The following is a 22,305-nucleotide window of genomic DNA, read 5'->3' on the forward strand; positions in this document are numbered from 1 at the left end:
TTTTGCAGTGTGTTGACATTTGTTATCTCTTCTCAAGGCATACTGTAATTTGTAAAAAAATTCGGTGCTATATTTCATTTTAAATAGAGAAGTCTTGAGATTTTCGTTGTTCTTTTCCACGAGGTTCATTGGATTTTTTTTTTGCTATTTTCATATATCTGCGTCAAATCATATATATCAAACAATTTGCATATTATTGTCTAATCCATTCGGTTTCGTCACAAAAGAACTTTTTGGTAAGCCATGAGGCGCACGACAATTTTGTCAAATCCAGTCTTGTTCCATGCATATTACCAAGTTGATTAATTGTGGAACATGGTGATAATCTATGTGAATGTATTTTATCTTCTATATATATTTAATGTAATGTAAGAACCCTCTCTTGTTTCTACATTTTTATTAGACTCTACCTCTCCCTAACTTATTATTCACCTCATTTGTAAATGGACTGCCCAAAGACTAAGGCACTAGGCTGTTTTCTTCTTGGTACTATTGTAGTGTATAAGGATATATCAAGATACTTAAAAATATAGAATCCATCATTGTCCTATATTTTACTTCCTGTTTTTTTTTACATCTGAAACTGTAAGGCTCGTTATACAATGTCCTAGGTGACATGAAAATATGCTTCTCAGCAATACTCATTCATGTGTTTTTTTGGTGTGGGAACATTCTTGCATTATGCATGATAGGGAAGGATGAGATAAGGCGATCTCGTGATGTTTACAAAAATTTGGTCATTGTTGTCAAGCCATATTGGTCTTGTTTGTAAGCAGATCGGACCTGCATTTCTACTACTGAACTTCAACTCGTAATGGAAGTGAAGAAGGGATGTGGTTCTGTTTTATAAAAGAAGCAAATGAGCATTTCAATTCAAAGCACTAGAAACGGCTGTCATTTCTACCCAATTTTAGTTTGGTTCAACATCTTGTGGTTTGAAATTTAGTCACTTAAGCAGAAACTTGTTGACTTCTGATATTTCTCTAGCTTCTTGTACTGACAATCTGGTAAAAGATTCAAGTAAACCATATGTATAGCCTTTTTATATATTTGTGAATATTGAATTAGAAATGAATTGGGAAGAAGATTATTGGACGGCTTTAGCCTGAGGTATTTCTTATCTCAAGAAGGAAATTACAGACATCACCATCAAAGAATAGCAGGCCATAACATATGAGTTTTTGATATTACAAGAAAACATGTGTGTGTGCTTCATTGTGCTCAGGAGTCAGGAGTCAGGATTCAGAGATTGTTCTTGAGCAATCTCCAATGTTCAGTTCAGTTTTTTCAACAACGTCGAGAATTCAGAGCTTGTTGCTGCGGAATCTACTTTGAGGTCATTGCCGAACTATATGTCTTGCCTGCGCATCGAGCCGCCGCAGTTGACCAAGTTGTAGTAGGCTTGCCTCTGCATCTCAGTCCACTGGCTGATGTTGTAGCTGAATACTCCAGTGAGAAGTTGAGCAGTGAGAGTGAGCTCGGTTCAAAATGTGAATGACAGAAATGAAGAGCAGGGGAGTTTGAGGCTGCCTCCACCGTCACCCACCCAAGTCCTGGACTGCATCTCGTTCTCCGTGTTCTGGAACACGACCTCGATGAACTCGTGCAGGTTGTTGAGCTAGACCATGGGGCCCAGGTGTCAGCACGCATGGGGACGCTGCTGCCCCAGTCGGCGAGCCTGAGCGGCGTGTCCGGCATGACGAACGGCATGGCCAAGGTATTGCCGGTGACATTGATTGCTGCTGACTGAGGTCCGAGGTGTATATTGCGGGATATACTAGTATTCGGACGTCCGGACAGCCCGCGCCCGTGCATGCTGCCCTCCTGATCACGCCTGCTATGGCTGCCCCCCGCCCCACCCCGCCCCACCCCCTGCACACACACACACACACACACACACCCCCCCGCCATGCCTGCTGTTGCGCCTGCCCGCCCGCCCACACCGTTCCATTCCCGCGCGCATGCATGTGTTGACCGCCTATACCTGCTTTGCTTGCCACGTGCACACAGGGACCACCTGCGCTTGTGCCCACTTCCCACGCCGGCTTATGAAGCATTTGCAACATGAAACATATGCTGTAAACATACGTCTAAAACAAATGAAACATTAGAAATATACATTTGCATATGCAACATCTAGATAAAACACTTGCAACATACGTCTGAAGTAGATGAAATATTTTTAATAGACGCTTGCAACATACGTGTATAGCCATTGCAATATTTGGATCTAATTTTGCAACATCCATATAAAAACACTTGCAACATACCTCTGAAACACTTAGAGACATACGTTTGTAACATACGCTCTTAGGCTTTCAGCGCAACATGGGCACATGGCGCGATGGACTGGAGTGATAGAGGTGGCCCTGCGGAACGAGTCCGGGCGGGCAGGCAACGAGGTGGAGGCGACCGTGGCCGCGGCGGAAGGATGGAGACAGCCGCAGCGGGCCGGGCGGGAGCGAGCGGCGCGGACAGGGCGCAAGACGGGCAGGAGTGAGTGGCACAGGCAGGGTGCGCGACAGGCGGAAGCGAGCGGCGCGGGCAGGGCGAGTTCGGACGGACGCCCGTGTCTAGGCATTACTGATATATTGGCAGTCCTAGATGGTCGACCTCAGGTTCCACAATCTGCGACGATGGGCTCCCACTAGCGCGACCACGTACAACGCGTGGCGCCGCAGTCTTCGGGCCCGACACGACCTATGCGGCCCCAACCTCGAATGGTGTCATTCCTCTGCTTCACTTTGCATCCAACCGGCAGCAGCGATGGGAACGAGAATGAAAACCTGCTTGACCTCCAGCTCCGCAAGACGCTCTGCCTTCGGCTGCATACGCAGGATCTTTTGTTTGGGCTCTGATCCCTAGCTTCCTGGAGTTCTCGCTGCCGATGATATGATGTTGGCGTTTGTCGTGTCGAATTATTGAACCTCGAGATCTTGTCTGGGCTGGACTTGTCCTCCAATGATACAAAGTGACGAAACTGAAATATATACGATTGTGTCCGGACTGTACAACGAGACACGAACATTTTACTATATATAGGCTATCATGTACGATACAGCTGCTAGCTTTCTCATTTTTTGTTTAGTTAGCATTCCGCTACTGAAACAGTTCTCCAACCGGACATGCAAAAAGCCGTTCTACTATTAAAAGTCCTTGGATCCTAAATGTCATATGCATTCACCAAAAAGACTTATCTGAACATTTGTAAGCGTTAATCATACAATAAGATACATTGCCCTTCTACTGTTCTTTGAACTAATTGAATAGCAGACCCAATAAACTACTAAGCAACTGCAAGCCGACTAAAAAGTACTGTTCGCTGATTTGTTACGAGAGAAAAAACACTGTTCCATGGCTGATAAGTCAGGCTGTAAGTTCAAGCGAACAGGGTATGTAGGCCAATACACCCATCCATAACTTCAGTACTACAGTTCTAGCACACTGAAAGTAAGCAGGCATTCCAGGGTTTCTGCACTAGCAAGGATCTAGAACAAACAGAAGCATGTTACCGCTTCCTAGGAAATAAACGCATTTCAGTTAGCTAGGAAAGAACAATTTCTGTTCAAAAAACTTCCAAACGAGTTATCGCGGACATCTCTGATTTTTCATCGGACACCTATCTGGATCCAAATCACCCTTTGCAAAAACTAATGCAACCACGGAGACGGAGAGCCTTAACTGTTAGGTCAATTCAGGTGAAATAATGTATAGCACCTTCCCAGCAATGAAAAAACATTTCTTTTGCATTTTAAAGCCCTGGATTGATAGATTCATTAACTTTTTATACAAGTCCCTAAAAGTTGCGATCTGAATTTGGTCTTGGTGACATTTTTGTTATCAGTGTATCTTCAATTCGTGCAGCTTGTGCATCAAAGATCATAGAATTTACTTGACTTACAATAAGTAAAAAGGGTGTCAAGATACAAGCCAAATTCAACAAGGTTTTGGTCTTCTTTTTCCGATGAGAAGCTTACACTACCGGAGGCGGCTTCTTTGCCGAGTGTCTCAGGCACTCGGCAAAGGCCGATATACACTCGGCAAAGGGCGCTCGGTAAACAGTTTATCGGCAAAGACCTCTTTGCCGAGTGCACTTTATCGGGCACTCGGCAAAGCCTTTGCCGAGTGCAAATCTGACACTCAGCAAAGAAAAGTCGCCGTGACGGCGAGCGCCACCGTGACAGCGGCTTTGCCGAGTGTCAAAGTCAAGCACTCGGCAAAGGTGGCCACTGTGCTGAGTGCCACCGGCAAGACACTCGGCAAACAGGCGACCTTTGCCGAGTGCCTGGCCCGTGGCACTCGGCAAATCTGTGATGTTTGCCGAGTGCAATGGCCTGTGCACTCGGCAAAGCATGTTCCCAGGCATGTTCTTAGGTCGTCACTTTGCCAAGTGTCATGGCCATTGCACTCGGCAAAGTGACTGAAAACAACCTTTTTTTATTTGTTTTTTACATTCCATCCAAACAAACAGAAGATATATATAACAAACATCACCAACATCACATATATATTATCAACAGCACATATATCCAACACCACATATATATCACAAATGTCACATGTCTCACAATATATCACAAATAAGTTCACAAGTAATCCAAGTGCTCCATCATCTACAACCACAATTGCAAATAGAAGTACCATTAACAACCACAAGTATCATCACCTAGCTTCCTCATCCCACCGTCCACCATCTTTGTTCAATCACCTGCAATTAAAAAGAGTAAACCAATATGCACAGATAAACAAGAAGTACTTAGAAAGAGATGCAAAATAAACAAAACATAATTACAAAATAACATAGTATTACATGTATTAGAAATAATCTTCATGATCAGGATTAGCTGGATCATAAGTCTCATCATCACTATCAATCATGTCGAAATAATCAACACTATCCGAATAAGCAATGTTGCCATTGTCACTGTCTAAATGTAATCGCTCAAGCATTTGTAAGTCCTTCACATTTTGCACCTCATCTCCAGCGTCCTCTTCAATAACCGTTTCATTGTCTACTTCCATTCCGATCACTTCGGTTAAGTCTATCTCAACCCCCCCCCCCCCTTCTAGTCTCTCTTCTTGAAAAAACTCTCCGTCATATGTGTTTGGGTTTAAGTTGTAATCTTCATCGTTTGGGACAGGTACTTTACCGTGTGGAGATACCCTGTGCACAATATCCCAACCCTTAAGATGACTTTTGGTTTGGCATGCATATGGGAGATAATAAACTTGCGTGGCCTGTTGGGCCACAATATAGACATCGTCTCCTGGTAAGACGGAATCCTATTGAATTTCGACTAGCCCAAGATTAGAATATGTCCGTCTCGTTACTTCAGGATCAAACCAATGGCATTTGAATATGACGGGATTAAAAGGTTTGGAACCATGAAACTTGAGTTCGTATATTTCTTCAATTCTTCCATAATACTCGACCTCATCAACGCCGGGCGTAAAAACTCTGGAACTTGTGGTTCTTCGATTGGGCCGACTCTGCTTGTAGCTTGTTGTGCGAAAGCGATATCCATTCACGTCATAACCAAAAAATGACTTGACCCTATAGGCAAAGCCATCGGCAACCTGTCTCAACTCGGCACGTATAGCCGCATCCCTCTGGCCCTGCAAGCTCAAGCAGGATACATCGTTATATTATTCGCACGTACGAGTAACTTGGAATGTCAAACTAAGTACGAGCTAAATTGGACGGTACCTTCCGTTTGAACCAAGAAATGAAATCGGGCATTCCATTTCCCGCACCCTGTCTAAGAAGGGTATCTACCTGCTGTGGGGTAGGATCCCTTGATTGATGCCAGAATTCATGAAGAAATTCCCTGTACCAACGAGAAACAAGGGGGTTAGATGCAGAATAGTGACGGCGTATTTAACAAGTTTGTTGAGAACTTACTGCATGTACGGCGCCACTTCGTCAAGGTTGATCAACACGTATAACATGATATGGCGCCACTCTTCATGATTCAAGGTCTTGGGGGTCGATGCACTTGCGCTGCCGAGTTGCCCTCGGAAAAGGCTGAGGTTCGATTCATTTTCGCCAGCATTGTAACGAGGGGGTGGATTATGCACGCTAGGGAGGTTGTCACCATAGTATGTTGTTGTGAAGTTCGCCACCTCCTCTAGAATGTATGCCTCTACAATGGAAGCCTCGATTTTGCATTTATTTCTACATTTCTTTCGAAGAACCTTTAGACATCTCTCGATTGGATAGCACCAACGGCCCTGCACGGGCCCCTCTATTCGTGCCTCATACGGGAGGTGCAAAATCAAATGTTGCATTGGATTGAAGAAGCCGGGTGAAAAGATCTTCTCCAACTTACAGAGCAACACAGGTGTCATTCTTTCCAAGTCAGCAATCACGGTCCGGGATAACTCCTTGGCACAAAGCTGGTGAAATAAATAGCTCAATTCTATCAGCACTAGCCAGACATGCTCAGGGACATAGCCTCGAACCATCGCCAAAAGAAGCCGTTCAATCCATATGTGGTAGTCATGACTCTTCATCCCTAAGACTCGCATAGTCGATAAGTTCACTCCCCTCCTCAGATTAGCTGCATACTCATCAGGGAACATTAACGTCTGGATCCATTCTAGTACTTCCCTCCTTTGGGGCTTGCTCAAGACAAAATCGGCCTTAGGCCTTCTCCATGTCTTGTCGTGACTAGGAGGCTTCATATGTTGGTTTGGTCTATCGCATAACGTTGCCAGATCCACTCTAGCCTTAACGTTGTCCTTTGACTTGTCAGGAATGTCCATGATTGTTGCCCAAAGTGCCTCGGCAACATTCTTTTCAGTGTGCATTACATCAATGTTGTGTGGAAGGAGAAGGTCATCAAAATAGGGGAGCCGAGTCAAGCCTGACTTATGAGTCCACATATGTTGCTCTCCATATCCCATAAAACCACCTTCTAGATTGACCATGCGACCATCTATCTGTTCACGAACCACGACACCAGTCATTATCGGTGGTGCAGGGTCTGTCACTATGACACCTTTCGTAAAGTTCTTGATGTCTCATCTGAATGCATGGTCAAGAGGGAGGAATTGTCGATGTTTGTCGAATGATGAATACTTGCCATCCTTCTGCAACCAAATGAACCTCAGACCTTCCTTGCATACTGGGCATGGGAATTTCCCGTGAACACACCAGGCGTAGAATATCCCATACGCCAGGAAGTCATGCAGGGAGTAGTGGTACCAAACATGCATTTTGAAGGTTTTCTTTGTAGCTCGGTCGTATGTCCATACCCCTTCCTCCCAAGCACGGACCAATTCATCAATCATAGGCTCCATGAACACACCCATATTATTCCCCGGGTGTCCAGGAATTATCAACGATAAGAATACGTTCTGTCGTTGAAAGCATACGCCGGGAGAGAGATTGAGGGGGATAACGAACACGGGCCAACATGTGTATGGGGCAGCCATCATTCCATAAGGATTGAAACCATCTGTTGCCAGCGCAACACGTACATTACGAGCCTCTTTAGCTTTCTCATGATGAATGCCATCAAAGTGGGTCCATGCTTCACCATCGGATGCATGTACCATCCTGTCAGGATTGTATCGTTTGCCATTTTTGCGCCATGTCATCTGTTTCACGGATTCCTCGGTCATGTATAGCCGTTGGATCCTCGGTGTGAATGGAAGGTGCCGTAGGATTGTCACGGGAATGTCAAGCTGCCTCTTCTGGCCATCATCAGAATCTACCTCCAGGAACCTAGAGGATTTACACTTTGGACAGTACTTTGCTTCCACGTATTCTTTCCTAAATAGGACGCACCCCTTCGGGCAAGCATGTATCTGCTCATATGGCATCTTAAGTGCGCGAAGGAGTTTCTGTGACTCGTGCATGCTCTTTGGCAGAAGGTGACCCTCTGGAAGCAGGCTACCAATAACTGTCAACATACCATCGAAGGCGTCTCGACTCAGGCTATACTAGGACTTTAACGCCATTATGCGTCCAATGGCATCCAGTTGAGAAACCTTTGTCTGGCCGTGAAGGGGTTTCTGTGCGGCGGCAAACATGCCGTAGAAACGCCTTTGTGGTTGCCTCTGACTCCTCCTCCGTACGTCCTTTAGCGAACTATGCCTCGTGATAGTCATTTAACATGTCTGCTACCCCAGCATCAGCATCATAATCCTCGACACGTGGTCTCACCACCTCCTCTCTCATACGATCGGCTTCACCATGGTAGACTCACTGGGTATAGTCTGTCGTAAATCCATTCTTCCAAAGATGTTCCCCCATGACCTTCTTCGTTTGTCTTTTCCTGTTTGCACATTTGCTGCAGGGACAACAAATTTTACTCGCTCCTTTAGCAGCCATGCCAAATGCCCGTTCTAAGAAAGCATCGGTCTTATCGATCCATTCATTGGTGACCTGACCCTAACTTGCGCGGCCCGTGTACATCCACTCACGGTCCTCCATCCTCTAACATATATAGCGGCGAGTAATATAAATATCAATTGCATCTACACAGTATTCCTACTATTTAATAGGTAAGGATAGGTTCTAATCCCACGCGAGGATGCGTATGTGGGGTTAGTTTCCATGCTCTACTCCTATCTGAGACAGAATTTCGCTAGCACCTCCCCGATGTTCTCCAAATACACGTCCTGCCAGGGAGAGTGTGTATCCGGAGAACAACAGGGAGATGATGCCGAAACTCTGTCTCGGGTCGGAGCAGACCATGGAAACTAACTCCACCTACGTATCCATGGGCTGTCCAAAAAACATGGACAATTCGAAACATATATGGTTTTAGATATGGAAATATCTGCATATTTCCAACCGTATCTCTTTCGAACGGGAGACGCCTAACTGGGTTACGTGATCTACGACCATGATACGTAAAGAGGTGTTATACCTAAGGTGGCGGTGGAGTCAGGCTAGTGGGGCCGTGGCGGGTCGGTGCAGTGGTGAGGCGACGTAGTGCAGGCAGACCTGCAGCGGTGAGGAAGGCGATCGGGGTCGCCGAGGTACTCCGGCTCCGCTCCGACGGGCTCTTCTCTACAAAAAAAGAAACATAAAACTATCAATACAAAATTTCGGCAGCACCTCCTCTGCACGGTGAGGTTTTCAAAACCTACAATAAAACCAACGGCACGAAGACCGACATGCACATATATATATGAACGGCACGATGGCCGACATGCACAAGATTATATCCAACCACATATATATAACAATGTCACAACCACTCCTACGACTACCACCACTGCTACTCTACCACTACTACTACCGCAACTACTAGTAATACTACGACGATGACGACGATAGGGCATACCTAGTGGGCGTCGTAGGGCGGCGGTGGTGAAGGGGCCAGGGCGCCGGTGGACAAGGCGACGGCTGAGGAAGCGCCGGGGACGTGGCAACAGCGGTCGGGGCGCCTCCTTCTTCCTCCTTTCTCCTTCTTCCTCCTCCTCCTCTTCCTCCTCCTCCTTCTTCTTCCTCCTTCCTCCTTCTTCCACCTCCTCCTCTTCCTCCTTCCTCTTTCTTCCTCCTCTCCTCCTCTCCTCCTCCTCTCTTTCTTCCTCCTCCTCTGGCGGCTCGGGCGTGGGCGGCGGCGGCGACGCTGCCACGGGCACGGGCGTGCGTGTGTGCGTGTGTGCCGTGTGTGTGGGCCGGCTGGGCCAGGAGGTTAAATCCCCCCCTTTGTCGAGTGCCCCCAATCTGGCACTCGGCAAAGTTTTTTTAATTTTTTTAATTCTTTGCTGAGTGCCACCTGGCCTGGCACTCGACAAAGAGGGTTTTTTTAAAAAAAATCTTTGCCGAGTGCCCCCGGACTGACACTCGGCAAAGATTGGTTTTTAAAATTTTTTAAAAATTCTTTGCCGAGTGCCATACGTCTATGGCACTCGGCAAAGCGGTGATTCGCCGAGTGTCATTTTTTGACACTCAACAAACCATATTTTTCCCACTTTTGACCTCCAAACTTTTTCTGCAGTCCTCATACAATACCTGGTACTCTATGTTCCAATGTGGCACATTTCTCGGACTTTTTCTATATTTCTTTAATTTATTTCATTTAATTGAATTTTTTTGGATAATTCAAATTATAACTGCTAGTCATTCGAATAATGAAAAAAATGAATGGAAAAAATGATATTCATGTTATTTAGTATAATGTGAGGCCGTATCCAGGACCGGACCGCCAATTTCGAACATCTTGTTCACGAAACATGACCACGAACTTGCGGTCGAGTTGTTTTTAAATTCTATAAAAAGCAAACGAAGTCCGAAAATCATGAAACTTGTCAAGATGTCATGATATCATATGTGGAAGCTGTGATAAAAATTTGAGAAGGTTTCGCACAAATTGTCACGTACGATGCTTACCACCTTGTCGGCCTCTTCACGAAATCATGAAACTTCTTCGGAGATTCTTCGGTTTGCAAGCATCGTGCGTGACAACTTGCGCGAAACCTTCTCAAAATTTTATCACAGCCTCCACATATGATATCATGACATCTTGACAAGTTTCATGATTTTCGGACTTCGTTTGCTTTTTGTAGAATTTAAAAACAACTCGACTGCAAGTTCGTGGTCATGTTTCGTGAACAAGATGTTCAAAATTAGTGGTCTGGTCCTAGATACGGCCTCACATTATACTAAATAACATGAATATCATTTTTCCATTCATTTTTTTCATTATTCGAATGACTAGCAATTATAATTTGAATTATTCAAGAAAATTCAATTAAATGAAATAAATTAAAGAAATATAGAAAAAGTCCGAGAAATGTGCCACATTGGAACATGGAGTACCATGTATTGTATGAGGACTGCAGAAAAAGTTTGGAGGTCAAAAGTAAAAAAAATGGTTTGCCGAGTGTCAAAAAATAAAATCACCTCTTTGCCGAGTGTCAAAAAATAACACTCGGCAAATCACCGCTTTGCCGAGTGTCAGGAGATGACACTCAGCAAAGGGTTAACGACGGCTGTCGGCCGTTAACGGCGGCGGCCTTTGCCGAGTGTCAGGAGAATAACACTCGGCAAAGACCAGTTTTGCCGAGTGTCAGGAGATGACACTCAGCAAAGGGTTAACGGTGGCTGTCGGCCGTTAACAGCGGCGGCCTTTGCCGAGTGTCAGGAGAATAACACTCGGCAAAGACCAGTTTTGCCGAGTGTTATTGTTTGCCGAGTGCTTTCTCTCTGGCACTCGGCAAACAGCCTCTTTGCCGAGTGCCCGATAAAAAGCACTCGGCAAAGTCTAGGACACTCGGCAAAGAAGCCGTCTCCGATAGTGTTACAAGAATTTGGAGCATGCAGAGGTGGTACTTCACTCAAGTACTCCAACAGAACTTGGGTAATGGGTTCTACTTTCTTCTTTTTCGATAAACACTTCTGAAAAAATAGGAAAATTAAGTTAGTTTGTCACACGAAACCGAGTGCTCAGCGCGGCCTACCTTTCTGACGAAACTGAATGAATTGAGGAAGTTTGATTTATGCTGACGAACTGAACAACCTAATCAGATTGCAGTGGGCCCATCCAAACATGCGCAGCCCTATATCTATGTATATATGGGCGTTCGAGATCGTAGGCTGATACGATTCCACACAAAAAAGATCGTAGGTGGACACGACGCATCGAATTCCCGATCTCCACTCCACCGGCCTCCGCCGCGCCGCCATCCCTCTCCCGCCATGGGAGTGGTCACCAGAGCCAAGAGGAGGAGGCTGGAAAAGGAAGAGCGCCTTGCCAACCGGATCAGCAGCCTCCCTGACGGCGTCCTCGGCGACATCGTCTCCCTTCTCCCCACCAAAGACGGCGCCCGCACGCAGGTGCTGTCCTCCCGCTGGCGGCACCTATGGCGCTCCGCTCCTCTCAACCTCGACTTCCACGGCGACCCAATTGGCATCCACGCCAGAGATATCTCCAGTATCCTCTCTTCGCACCCTGGCCCCTGCCGCCGCTTCGCCATGCCTTACGGCTACCTGGACTATGACTATCCCACCACAGAGACACGGTATGGCTGGCTCCGGTCACCCGCCCTCGACAAGCTCCAGGAGCTCCACAACGGTCCGCTACTGCCATGGGTAGTACACCGATTCTCGCCCACGCTTTGCGTCGCCCGCTTCAGTGGCTGCAGGATCCCAGATGGAAACGATGCCAGCCCACTCCAATTGCCGTTTCTCAAGCAGCTGTCACTTATAGATGTCGGTATCTCAGAGAGCTGTCTGCATGCCTTGCTCACCGGCTGCCCTGTCCTGGAGAGCCTAATGCTACTTCACAGCGGCTTCCATCGACTGCAAATCGTGTCTTCTAGCCTCAGAAGTATCGGGGTGGTGAATTCCTCTTATTTTCGTAATCAGCTCGTCATCAAGGCTGCCCCATGTCTAGAAAGATTACTATATTTTGAAGGAACTGAAATGAACATATCGGTAATCTCTGCACCAAGATTAGCTATTTTGGGGAAACTCTTTAATGGCCCTCCCAGGCTTCAGTTTGGGGCCATGGTTTTTCAGGTACATATGCATCCTCTATCACTTCACCTTCATGAGCGATCCAAATTAAACCCATTTTTTCCTATCAATCAGGATGTATTAATTCTTCCATGCTTAACACAGGGATCAACCGTTGTTAGAATGTCAGGAGCAGTGGTGAGCGGTGTGAAGATTCTTGCCTTACATGATGTCCAACTCTGCCCGGATGCGGTTATTAACTTATTGCAGCGCTTTCCACACCTGCAGAAATTGTACATAGAGGTCAGTGAGTCTCCGTTTGAGAGTGTGCATCAGCATTCTTTTGTCTCTTATCGAACAGGTTGACCGTTGACGCCGCTATTACTACATTCACTTTGCCTTTTTCAGTTAAAAAGAGTTTCGGGGAAAGATGGGTGTACGCACAGGAAACTTACTAGTACCCTTGACACTGATGTGAGGAAAATTGTGCTAAGAAATTATCGAGGCAACAAGCCACATATTAACTTGGCGAGGTTCTTTGTATCAAATGCAAGAGTGCTGGAGTTAATGAGGTTTGAGAAAGAAGGCACAAACATTACCACCAAATGGATTGAAAGGCAACAGAGGCTGCTCCAGATCAAAAAGAGCGCTTCTAGGGGTGTTCAGTTCGACTTTGTATCTCCCAACATATTGATTGGATCTTTTGAGGACCGACGTGCCGAGCAAGTACACGATCTATCAGCCGACCCTTTTGACAGGTTTCCTTACTAGTATGTCTAATGACACCAATCGAACACACATTTGTTTCTCAGGTGATCCAGCAAGGTCTAGTGATTTTGCAGTGTGTTGCCATTTGTTATCTCTTCAGTGGACTACTGTAATTTGTCAACCAATTTGGTGTTATATTTTATTTTAAACGAACAACTCCTGAGATTTCTATTGTTATTTTCCACCGGGATTCATTGGTTTTTGTTGTTTGCGATTTGCATATATCTGCATCAAATCGTATTACTGTCTAATCCATTCAGTTTTGTCACAAAATACGTTTTTGGTAAGCCATGAGGCACACAGCTATTTTGTCAAATCCAGTCTTCTTCCATGCATAGTACCAAGTTGAGTAGTTTTTGAACATACGGAGATAATCTATGTGAATGTATTTGATCTTCTATATATATTTAATGGAAGATTATCTTATTTCTGCATTTTATTCGACTCCTTGTCTCCCTAATAACTCATTGACCACCTCATTTGTAAATGGACTGCCAAAGGCTAAAGCACTAGGTTGTTTCCTTCTTGGTACCTACTGTAGTATTTAAGGATATCAATGTTGGAGCTAGACCTGTTGCACAAGGAGTAGGAATGGGAGATGGGCGGTCGTGGCTTGAATGCCAGGCGGCGAGGAGGCGGCGCCGTGCCGAGTAGAGGCTTGGGCGAATACACGAGAATGGAGAGCGACTAGAACGCCAGGGAGCGAGAGAGATTAATCTCAATCTCTGGCTAACTTCATTAAGTGAATAATGTTCCACACTTATACCAATGATCCTAACAAACTCTTGCTAACTCAATGGAATAATAAATCCAGCAAATCAAATAGATAATGTTCCTAGATGCTAGGATCCTGCTAACCGACTGGGCGCCTGGTACCAGCGTCCAGGTTCGTCGTGCCCCCGTGGTGACCGCGCACCGGCGCGACTTGGCGAGGGCCACCGTTCAGCCCCGGCTAGCACGTCTGCGCTGGTAGACGTTCCTGGTCATAACAATCAAGATGCTTAAAATTTTGGAATCCATCATTATCCTATTTTACTTCCGAAAATATGCTTATTAGCAATTCTCATTCATGTGTTTATTTTAATTTTTGTTGTGTGAACATTCTTGCATTGTATTATGCACGGTAGGGAAGGATAAGACCTCTCGTGATGTTTTCGAATTTTGGTCATTGTTTTTTTTACGGCAAAAACTGTGGGGAATTTTGTTCATTGTTGTCAAGCACTATTATATTGGTCTTGTTTGTAAGCTGGTAAGACCTGCATTTCTACTTCTGAGCTTCAACTTGTAATGGAATGAAGAATGGATGTGGTTCTGTTGGTTTATTAGAGCATCTCCAACAATTCCCTAAATCCCTTTCTAATCCTTGTTTTTTAGCAAGATGAAAAAAACCCCTCTCCAACAACTTTTAATCCATCCTCCTAATTTTTAGAACTTGGGAAAAGTCATCATGTTCCGCGTAAAGTTACGCGCTTCTGAGTGCATATCTTCTCTCCCCGCATGTGTTTGTCGGCCAATCTAAAGGTGGAAGGGCGTGGAAAGAATAAAGAGTAGAAAATGATTCCTGATGCAAATGTACAAGAGCGAAAGAATATATAAAAGTGGTTAGGATAATTTAGAAATAGGATATAAATGAGTTTGAGGCTGCAATAATCGCTCACCGAGGTCCAGGACTTTGCATCTTGTTCTCACGAACTCATGCAAGTAGAGCTTGTGCCTGACCACGGCATCCCGGGCTGAGGCATGGGGACTCTGTGTCGATGACTTTGGCCATCAGTAAGCTATCGGCGATCTTGAGCGGCATGTCAGGCACGACGAGCGGCATGCCGGCTTTAAGGAAAATGGCACCTGACATGGACCATTATGTGATTTTGGTGTTTGATGAACAACATGACCAACTGAACAAAAAATGTTCACTAGTATATATACAAGGAAAGTTCAAAAGGATTCAAGGTTGGCTTTTTCGTTTTTGTTTAGTTAGCATTCCGCTCCTGAAACAGTTCTCCACCCTGACCTGCAAAAAGCCATTCTACCACTAAAAGTCTTTGGATCATAAATGTCATGCATTCACCAAAAAAAAATACTTGTCTGAACATTTGTAAGCGTTAATCATACAATAAGATACATAACCCTTCTACTGTTCTTTGAACTGATTGAATAGCAGGCCCAAACTATTAACCAACTGCAAGCCTATGTTGGCCAATACACCCATCCATAACTTCACTACTACTGTTCTAGCGCACTGAAACTAAGCAGTCATTCTAAATTTTCTGCACTAGCAAGGATCTTGAACAAACAGAAGCATGTGGTCAGGATCTTACATAGGAAACAAAAGCTATCATAGAGATCTCCAGTTTTTCATATCGAAGACCTATCTGGATCAAAATCACCCTTTGCAAAAACCAATGCAACCACGGAGAGCCTTACCTGTTAAGGTCAGTTCAGGTGAAATAATGTATAGCATGCATCTTCCCACCAATCAAAAGTATTTCTTTTGCATTTTAATGCTCTGGATTCATAGATTCATTATTTTGTTTACCAGTCCCTAAAAGTTAGGATCTGAATTTGGTCCTGGTGACATATTTGTTATCAGTGTATACATCTTCAATTCGTGCTTCCTGTGCATCAAAGATCATAGAATTTAGTTGAGTGAGTTACATTATGTAACTAGGATACAAGCCAAATTCAACAAGGATATTTGGCCTTCTTTTTCCAATGAATTTGGAGCAGGCAGAGGTACTTCACTCAAGTACTCCAACAGAACTTGGGTTCTAGTGTCTTCTTTTTCCGATTCAGATTGAGGCATCGATGATTACGTTAACTGAAACGATAAACGCTTCTGGAGAAAAAACAAAATTGACGTAGTTTGTCACTCTGAAACAGAGTGTTCATTCATTTCAAAAGAAACCTAGTTCAACGCTGGCAGCCTTTCTGACGAAACTGAATGAAATTGAGGAAGTGTCATTTACTGACCAAACTGAATTACTGAACACAATCGTAGATTGCAGTGGGTTCAGCCAGTCAGCCCATGCGTAGGCAGAAGATTGTTGAGGTTCTGTGCAGATCAGATTCCAGTGGGCCCAGCCCTGAATGCCCTATGTAAATTTGGAACAACCTAGCACCTGCCTGGCCATTCGAATTCCCGATCTGGCGATCTCCACTCCACCGGCTGCCACGACCGGCCGCCATCCCTCTCCTACCATGGGAGTGGTCACCAGAGCCAAGAAGCGGAGGCTGGAAGAGCAAGAGCGACTCGCCGACCGGATCAGCAGCCTCCCCGACGGCGTCCTCGGCGACATCGTGTCCCTTCTCCCCACCAAAGACGGCGCCCGCACGCAGGTGCTCTCCGCACACTGGCGTCCCCTATGGCGCTCCGCTCCTCTCAACGTCGAGCTCAACGACGATCTAGATGGCCGCGGTATCCTCGCCACCGATATCTCTCGCGTCCTCTCTGCGCACCCTGGCCCTGGTCGCCGTTTCGTCTCGCCGCTACAGCATGGAGTATCCCACCACGAGGACCACCATGGATGGCTGGCTCCGGTCACCCGCCCTCGACAACCTCCAGGAGCTCCTGTTCTGCTGGAACGGTCTGCTACTTCCATCAGTACACCGCTTCTCGCCCACCCTTTGCGTCGCCCGCTTCAGTGAGTGCAGTTTCCCAATCCCAGGTGGAAATGATGCCGGCGCCCGCCTGCTCAATTGGCCGCTTCTAAAAAAGCTGACTCTTTTCAAAGTCAAGATTTCGGAGAGTTCTTTGCACACCTTGCTCGCCGGCTGCCCTGTCCTGGAGAGCTTGCTGCTACTTCTCAGCAGCGGCTTTTCTCGGCTGCAGATCGTGTCCCTTAGCCTCAGAAGTATCGCTGTGCATTCCAGTTATTTTCATTCAGGTTATATACAGTAGCTCGTCATCGAGGACGCCCCGTGTCTAGAAAGATTACTATATTTTAGAGGAACTCAAAGCAACATCTCAGTAATCTCTGCACCAAGATTGGCTATTTTGGGGAAACTCTTTGACAGCTTTCAGAGGCTTCAGTTCGGAGCCACGGTTTTTCAGGTATATACATGTATCATGCATCCTCGATCACTTTCACCTTCACAAGAGATCCAAATTAAACCCTGTTTTGCCTATCAATCATGATGTGTTAATTGTTCCATGCTTAACACAGGGATTAACCATTATTACCATGCCAGGAGCGGTGGTGAGCAGTGTGAGGGTTCTTGCCTTACATGATGTCAAACTCTGCCTGGATGCGGTTAATAACTTATTGCAGTGCTTTGTATCAAATGCAAGACTGCTGGAGTCAATGAGGTTTGAGATAGAGCTGGCACAAACGTTAACACCAAATGGATTGGAAGGCAACAGAGGCTGCTCCAGATCAAAAAGAGCACTTCGAGGGGTGCTCAGTTTTACTTTGTATGTCCCAGCCTATTGATTCGGTCTCTTGAGGACCAACGTGCCGAGCAAGTACAAGATCTATCAGCCGACCCTTTTGACAGGTTTCTTTATTAGTATGTCTAATGGCCCCAATGGAACACATATTTGGTTCTCAGGTGATCCAGCAAGGTCTAGTCATTTTGCAGTGTTTTGAGATTTCTTATCTCTTCTCATGGAATACTGTAATTTGTCAACCAATTGGTGTCATATATTTCATTTTAAACGAAGAAAAACTCTTGAGATTTCTATTGTTGTTTTCCACCGGGGTTCATTGTTTTTTTTTCAATTTTCATATATCTGCATCAAATCATATATATTACTGTCATGAGGCACACAAAAGAAGGTTTTCGTAAGCCATGAGGCGCACAACTATCATGTCAAATACAGTCTTGTTCCATGCATAACACCAAGTTGAGTAATTGTGGAACACGATGATAATCTATGTGAATGTATTTGATCTTCTATATATTTAATGTAAGAAATCTCTCTTATTGTGCATTTTCATTCGACCCTATATCTCCCTAATAACTCATTGTCACCCCATTTGTAAATGGACTGCCAAAGACTAAGGCAGTAGGCTGTTTTCTTCTTGGTACCTACTGCAGTGTTTACGGATATCAATGCTTAAAAAATTTAGAATCCATCATTATCCTACATTTTACTACCTTTTTTTTACGCCTGAAAAAGGTCCATTTCACAATGTCCTATGTGACATGAAAATATGCTCATTATATTAACAATTCTCATTCATCTGTTTTTTTGTACGAACATTCTTGTATTATGCATGATAGGGAATGATGAGATAAGGCCTCACGTGATATTTTCAAAATTTGGTCATTGCTGTCAAGCATTATTTGTCTTGTTTGTAAGAATTAATACCAGCATTTCTACTCCTGAACTTCAACTCATAATGGAAGCGAAGCTAGCTAGAATGGGCATGGTTCCCCTGGTTTATAAGAAGCAAATGAGCATTTAAATTCAGAGCACTGGAAACTGTTACGTCATTTCTACCCAATTTTAGTTTGGTTCAACATCTCACGGTTTGAAGTTTAGACACTTAACTAGGTAGCGTGCCCGTGCGTTGCTACGGGAAAACTAAATTTTTTGTACTAAAAACACACGGATCGCACGATAAGATAACAATACTGTTAAATTAAATACTGACGTCAAAGTGACATTTAATTCAAAAAGCAAAGTTCGTGAAATTAACACAGTCACGGAGAGTGCGACGTCGCAGGCTCACAAACTCTACTGTATAGACTTTTTCGTGATACGGCTAAGATAATATTTTATATCGGCAAAAAGAATTCTTGGAATGACATATAATTTGGTTAAACTTAAGATGATTTGACTCTCCAAGATTCTTGGAATGACTTATAATTTGGGTTTGAGGGAGTAGAATGTTCATGTCACCGGCCGATCCCGGCCCCAATTGCCAACCCCAGCAAGGCCAAGAGGACGGCCTTGGTTGGCCGGCGCCCTAGGCGCACACACTGAGGGGCTGACAGCCCCACTAGAGCCGTCAGCCTCCTTCCCCCTAGAGAAGTCCGGATTAGATAGAAATTAGAAATAAAATTAGATGAGGATGAGAATAAAAGGAAATAGAGTTTGTTTACAAAAGGAGAATCTAAATCTATAACGACTCTACATATAGATGGCCATGCAGCCCATCGGCCGACAGCCAAGCCCGAAGCACGGTTTTTTGCCCCGGGCTGAGCACAGCATGGGCCAGTGTTGTGCGGACTTGGGCCGGCACGGCCTGATGCATAGGTCCGTGCCTAGGCCACTCCTTAGGCACACCGGATGGCACAACATGGCCAGTTGTTTAATGGGAGGGTCAATGAAGGTCCACTCCCTTTTATAACCCCGTAGACTGCCGCATCACACATGCGCTTGGTCGCCTCCCATTCGTGCACGGCCGCCTCCTTCCCTTCTCCCCTGCTGCACACGGCTGCTTCCTTCCCTTCTCTCACAGGCGGGGAGCGCCGTTGTGAGCTCCTCTCCTCCACGTGGCTACAGGCTTGCCCACCGCAGATATGTCCTCAACCGCGCAGAAGGCAAGCACACCGAGACCGTGGGGTGCTGGCCCCAATGCAAACTTCGCCCAACCACCCTCTCCGTTCAACGGTCGAGGGTGCGGTCCCGGCCCGTGGGATCCCCTCTTCCATAAGATCTCTTTTCGCCGCATCGACGAGCATGTGGTCGCCGCCACCACCTCCCATGGCTTGCGCAGGCGCAACTGCCCCCCCTTCCCCTCCCCTCTCTCATTAGTCTCTACTCGCATTTAGTGGACCTCGGGCTAGACAAGTCTGTTGGCCGTGTTGTGCTTTTCGGGCCGGTCTAGTTGAAAATCAACCTGGTGTGCCGTGATGGGCCAATGGCCAGGCATGACGCCCTCTTCGGCATGGCCCAGCGGCCTGACGTTCCATGCCCAACCCGGCCTCATCAGGCCATGCTTTTTCCCAAGTCCATGCCGGGTCGGGCTAGGCTGCCCATTTGGTAATATATAACTCTACCTATAAATTGCTTGGAGGTCAAATCCCTTAATATAGGGGTCATTTACTCGTTATGATTAAGCAAAAAATAAAGGATTGCTCCTCTCACTCTCCCTTTCTCTCTGCCTCATGCGTCTCTCCCTCTCTCTGGCCGCGCACACGCCGCCCTGCTGCCCTAGCCACCGCCTCCTCCCTCCCCCTGTCACCCCCAATCCGACCGGTGACCATCGCATTTCATATGAATTTAGAACTTTTAGATTAGCAACTTTGTGTTCCATCTTTACAATATTTCATATTGAATAAACATGTTCTACAATCACAGGAAATATTTTTGTTATACAAATAATGATGTATGATGCAATCATAAATATAAATACTATAGGATAACACAGAAAAAGAAAAATAGAAAAAGAAAAGGAAAAGAAAAACGAAAGAATGAAATAGCAACGTTAAAAGACATGCGGGTGAAAGCAAAGAGACGACAGAAAGCTAATTGTGCCAAAGCTAAATGATAAGCTTTGAGTAACTAGTTCTTTATAGCTTTGGATGCCGAATAAGGCTGTTGGTCTTCTAGCGAGCCCTGAAAGTGTTCTGCAAGGCAAGGTAGCCACAACTGTGCTTTATTCTTTGCGTCTTGATTGGTAGGTTCTCTTCTCACGGTACGTGGTGTCTTCAGTGAGGATCGATAAATGTGCAGTGATCATATCAGAAACAACTGTACGTGGATCATATCATGTAATAACTGATGAAAGGACAGAGTGACAATGTTGTTTTGAACCCATCCATTTTCTACCTTGTTTTTAGCTTCGTTGCACTGTTTTGGGACCGATCTCGCCACCGGACCCCTGGGTTCCCCCAAAGGTCTCAAAGGTTCTCACCGCCCCAACAGTTTGGCGCCGTCCATGATTTAGACACGTCGTTATAAATAGTGAGAAAGACATCATTAAGGACACCTCAAGGAGATCCACAACCCTCATCAACAAGCTATGGGACAAAATGATGGTGAAAAAAAAATCTGAGGCGAGAAGCCCTGGTGCATGAGTAACATGTTGCTGAAACTTTATATTGTTTTCTCGAGCATCTTCACAACTCAAATGTAAAAAAAGATATTATTTTTCTAATGCGACAAGCACTAGTACGCGATGATTATACTGCTAAAATTTTATATTATTATTTTAAGCATCTTAACGTCCTCAAATTTAAAAACTCAAAACTAGAAAGTTGTAGATCTCATCGAGCTCTACAATTTTCATATAAAAATCATCTTCATCCGACGCCGTATCGCAGAGTTATGAATTATGTAAAGTTGAGTCTTGTCACGCCACTCCTGGTGGCGCGAGAAGAAAACACTATCACGTCAACGGGAGTGGCATGACAATGTTTTTCACGTCGAAAACGCCATCCAACGTGGCATATCTTGTCACGCCAACGCATGTGGCGCGACAGAGTTATTTGGTCATGTGACAAAAAGAGTTAGATCTGCAAATTTTTTTAGACATGATTATTATTAAAATATTGAATAAAAGATGATTAAAAATATAAAAAAACTCCTCAGCCAGCAGACTAGGAAGCCGAGGAACTCTTGTTGAGTCACCTTGAAGAAGTAGAAATCTTTGGATGGAGAGGACATGAAGTTGCTTTTATAAAATGATTTTTCAATTAGGGGACAAGGCTTAAAGAGATGACAGTAAATTTCTATTTTACATTCCTCTGAAACCAAGGCAAAGGAGTTGTACCAAGTATTCGAGAGTTTCTCTAGGCCAGGACTATGCACGAAATTTTACCTATATCAGAAACATGGGAAGGTATTATATGCACCTGAGTACTAGCACACCAGGTTATCACTGTAGGCACTTCTTTATGGTTTATGTTTTCTTGTTATGAACCGTACTGTACGAGAGCATCGAAATGCTAGAAGATCTTAAAGGAAAATGTTGAATTAACGAAAAACATTTAATCCAACTATTTAAAGTCAAATATGTGCATCGCTAAAAGGCTCTCTAATAACCGAATCAAAACTTTGGATAGGTTAGGACGATCTTATAAGGATTAGCTTTGGGTAACTGGTTTTTTATAGCATTGGATGCTGAATAAGGTTATCGTTTCTCTTCTAGCAAGCCCCTGAAAGTGTTCTGGAAGGCAAAGGTAGCCACAGCTGTGTTTTATTCTTTGCGTGTCGGTAGGTTCTCACG

The 22,305-nt window shown here is 45.0% G+C and overlaps 1 protein-coding gene and 1 pseudogene across 1 annotated transcript; both read left to right on the top strand.

Annotated features, from left to right (window-relative positions):
- Positions 1 to 11,593: 11,593 nt before the first annotated feature.
- LOC136550814 (putative F-box protein At3g44060) lies at positions 11,594 to 13,309 on the top strand. Its single transcript, XM_066542400.1, has 3 exons — positions 11,594 to 12,481; positions 12,584 to 12,721; positions 12,827 to 13,309. The coding sequence occupies exons 1-3, from the start codon at positions 11,660 to 11,662 to the stop codon at positions 13,187 to 13,189; spliced, it is 1,323 nt and encodes a 440-aa protein (XP_066398497.1). The 5' UTR covers positions 11,594 to 11,659; the 3' UTR covers positions 13,190 to 13,309.
- Positions 13,310 to 16,384: 3,075 nt separating this feature from the next.
- Positions 16,385 to 20,875, top strand: LOC136547912 (putative F-box/LRR-repeat protein At5g02700; annotated as a pseudogene).
- Positions 20,876 to 22,305: the final 1,430 nt, after the last annotated feature.

This window comes from Miscanthus floridulus, chromosome 4 (assembly GCF_019320115.1).
Source record: "Miscanthus floridulus cultivar M001 chromosome 4, ASM1932011v1, whole genome shotgun sequence".
NCBI classification, from domain to species: Eukaryota; Viridiplantae; Streptophyta; class Magnoliopsida; order Poales; family Poaceae; genus Miscanthus; species Miscanthus floridulus.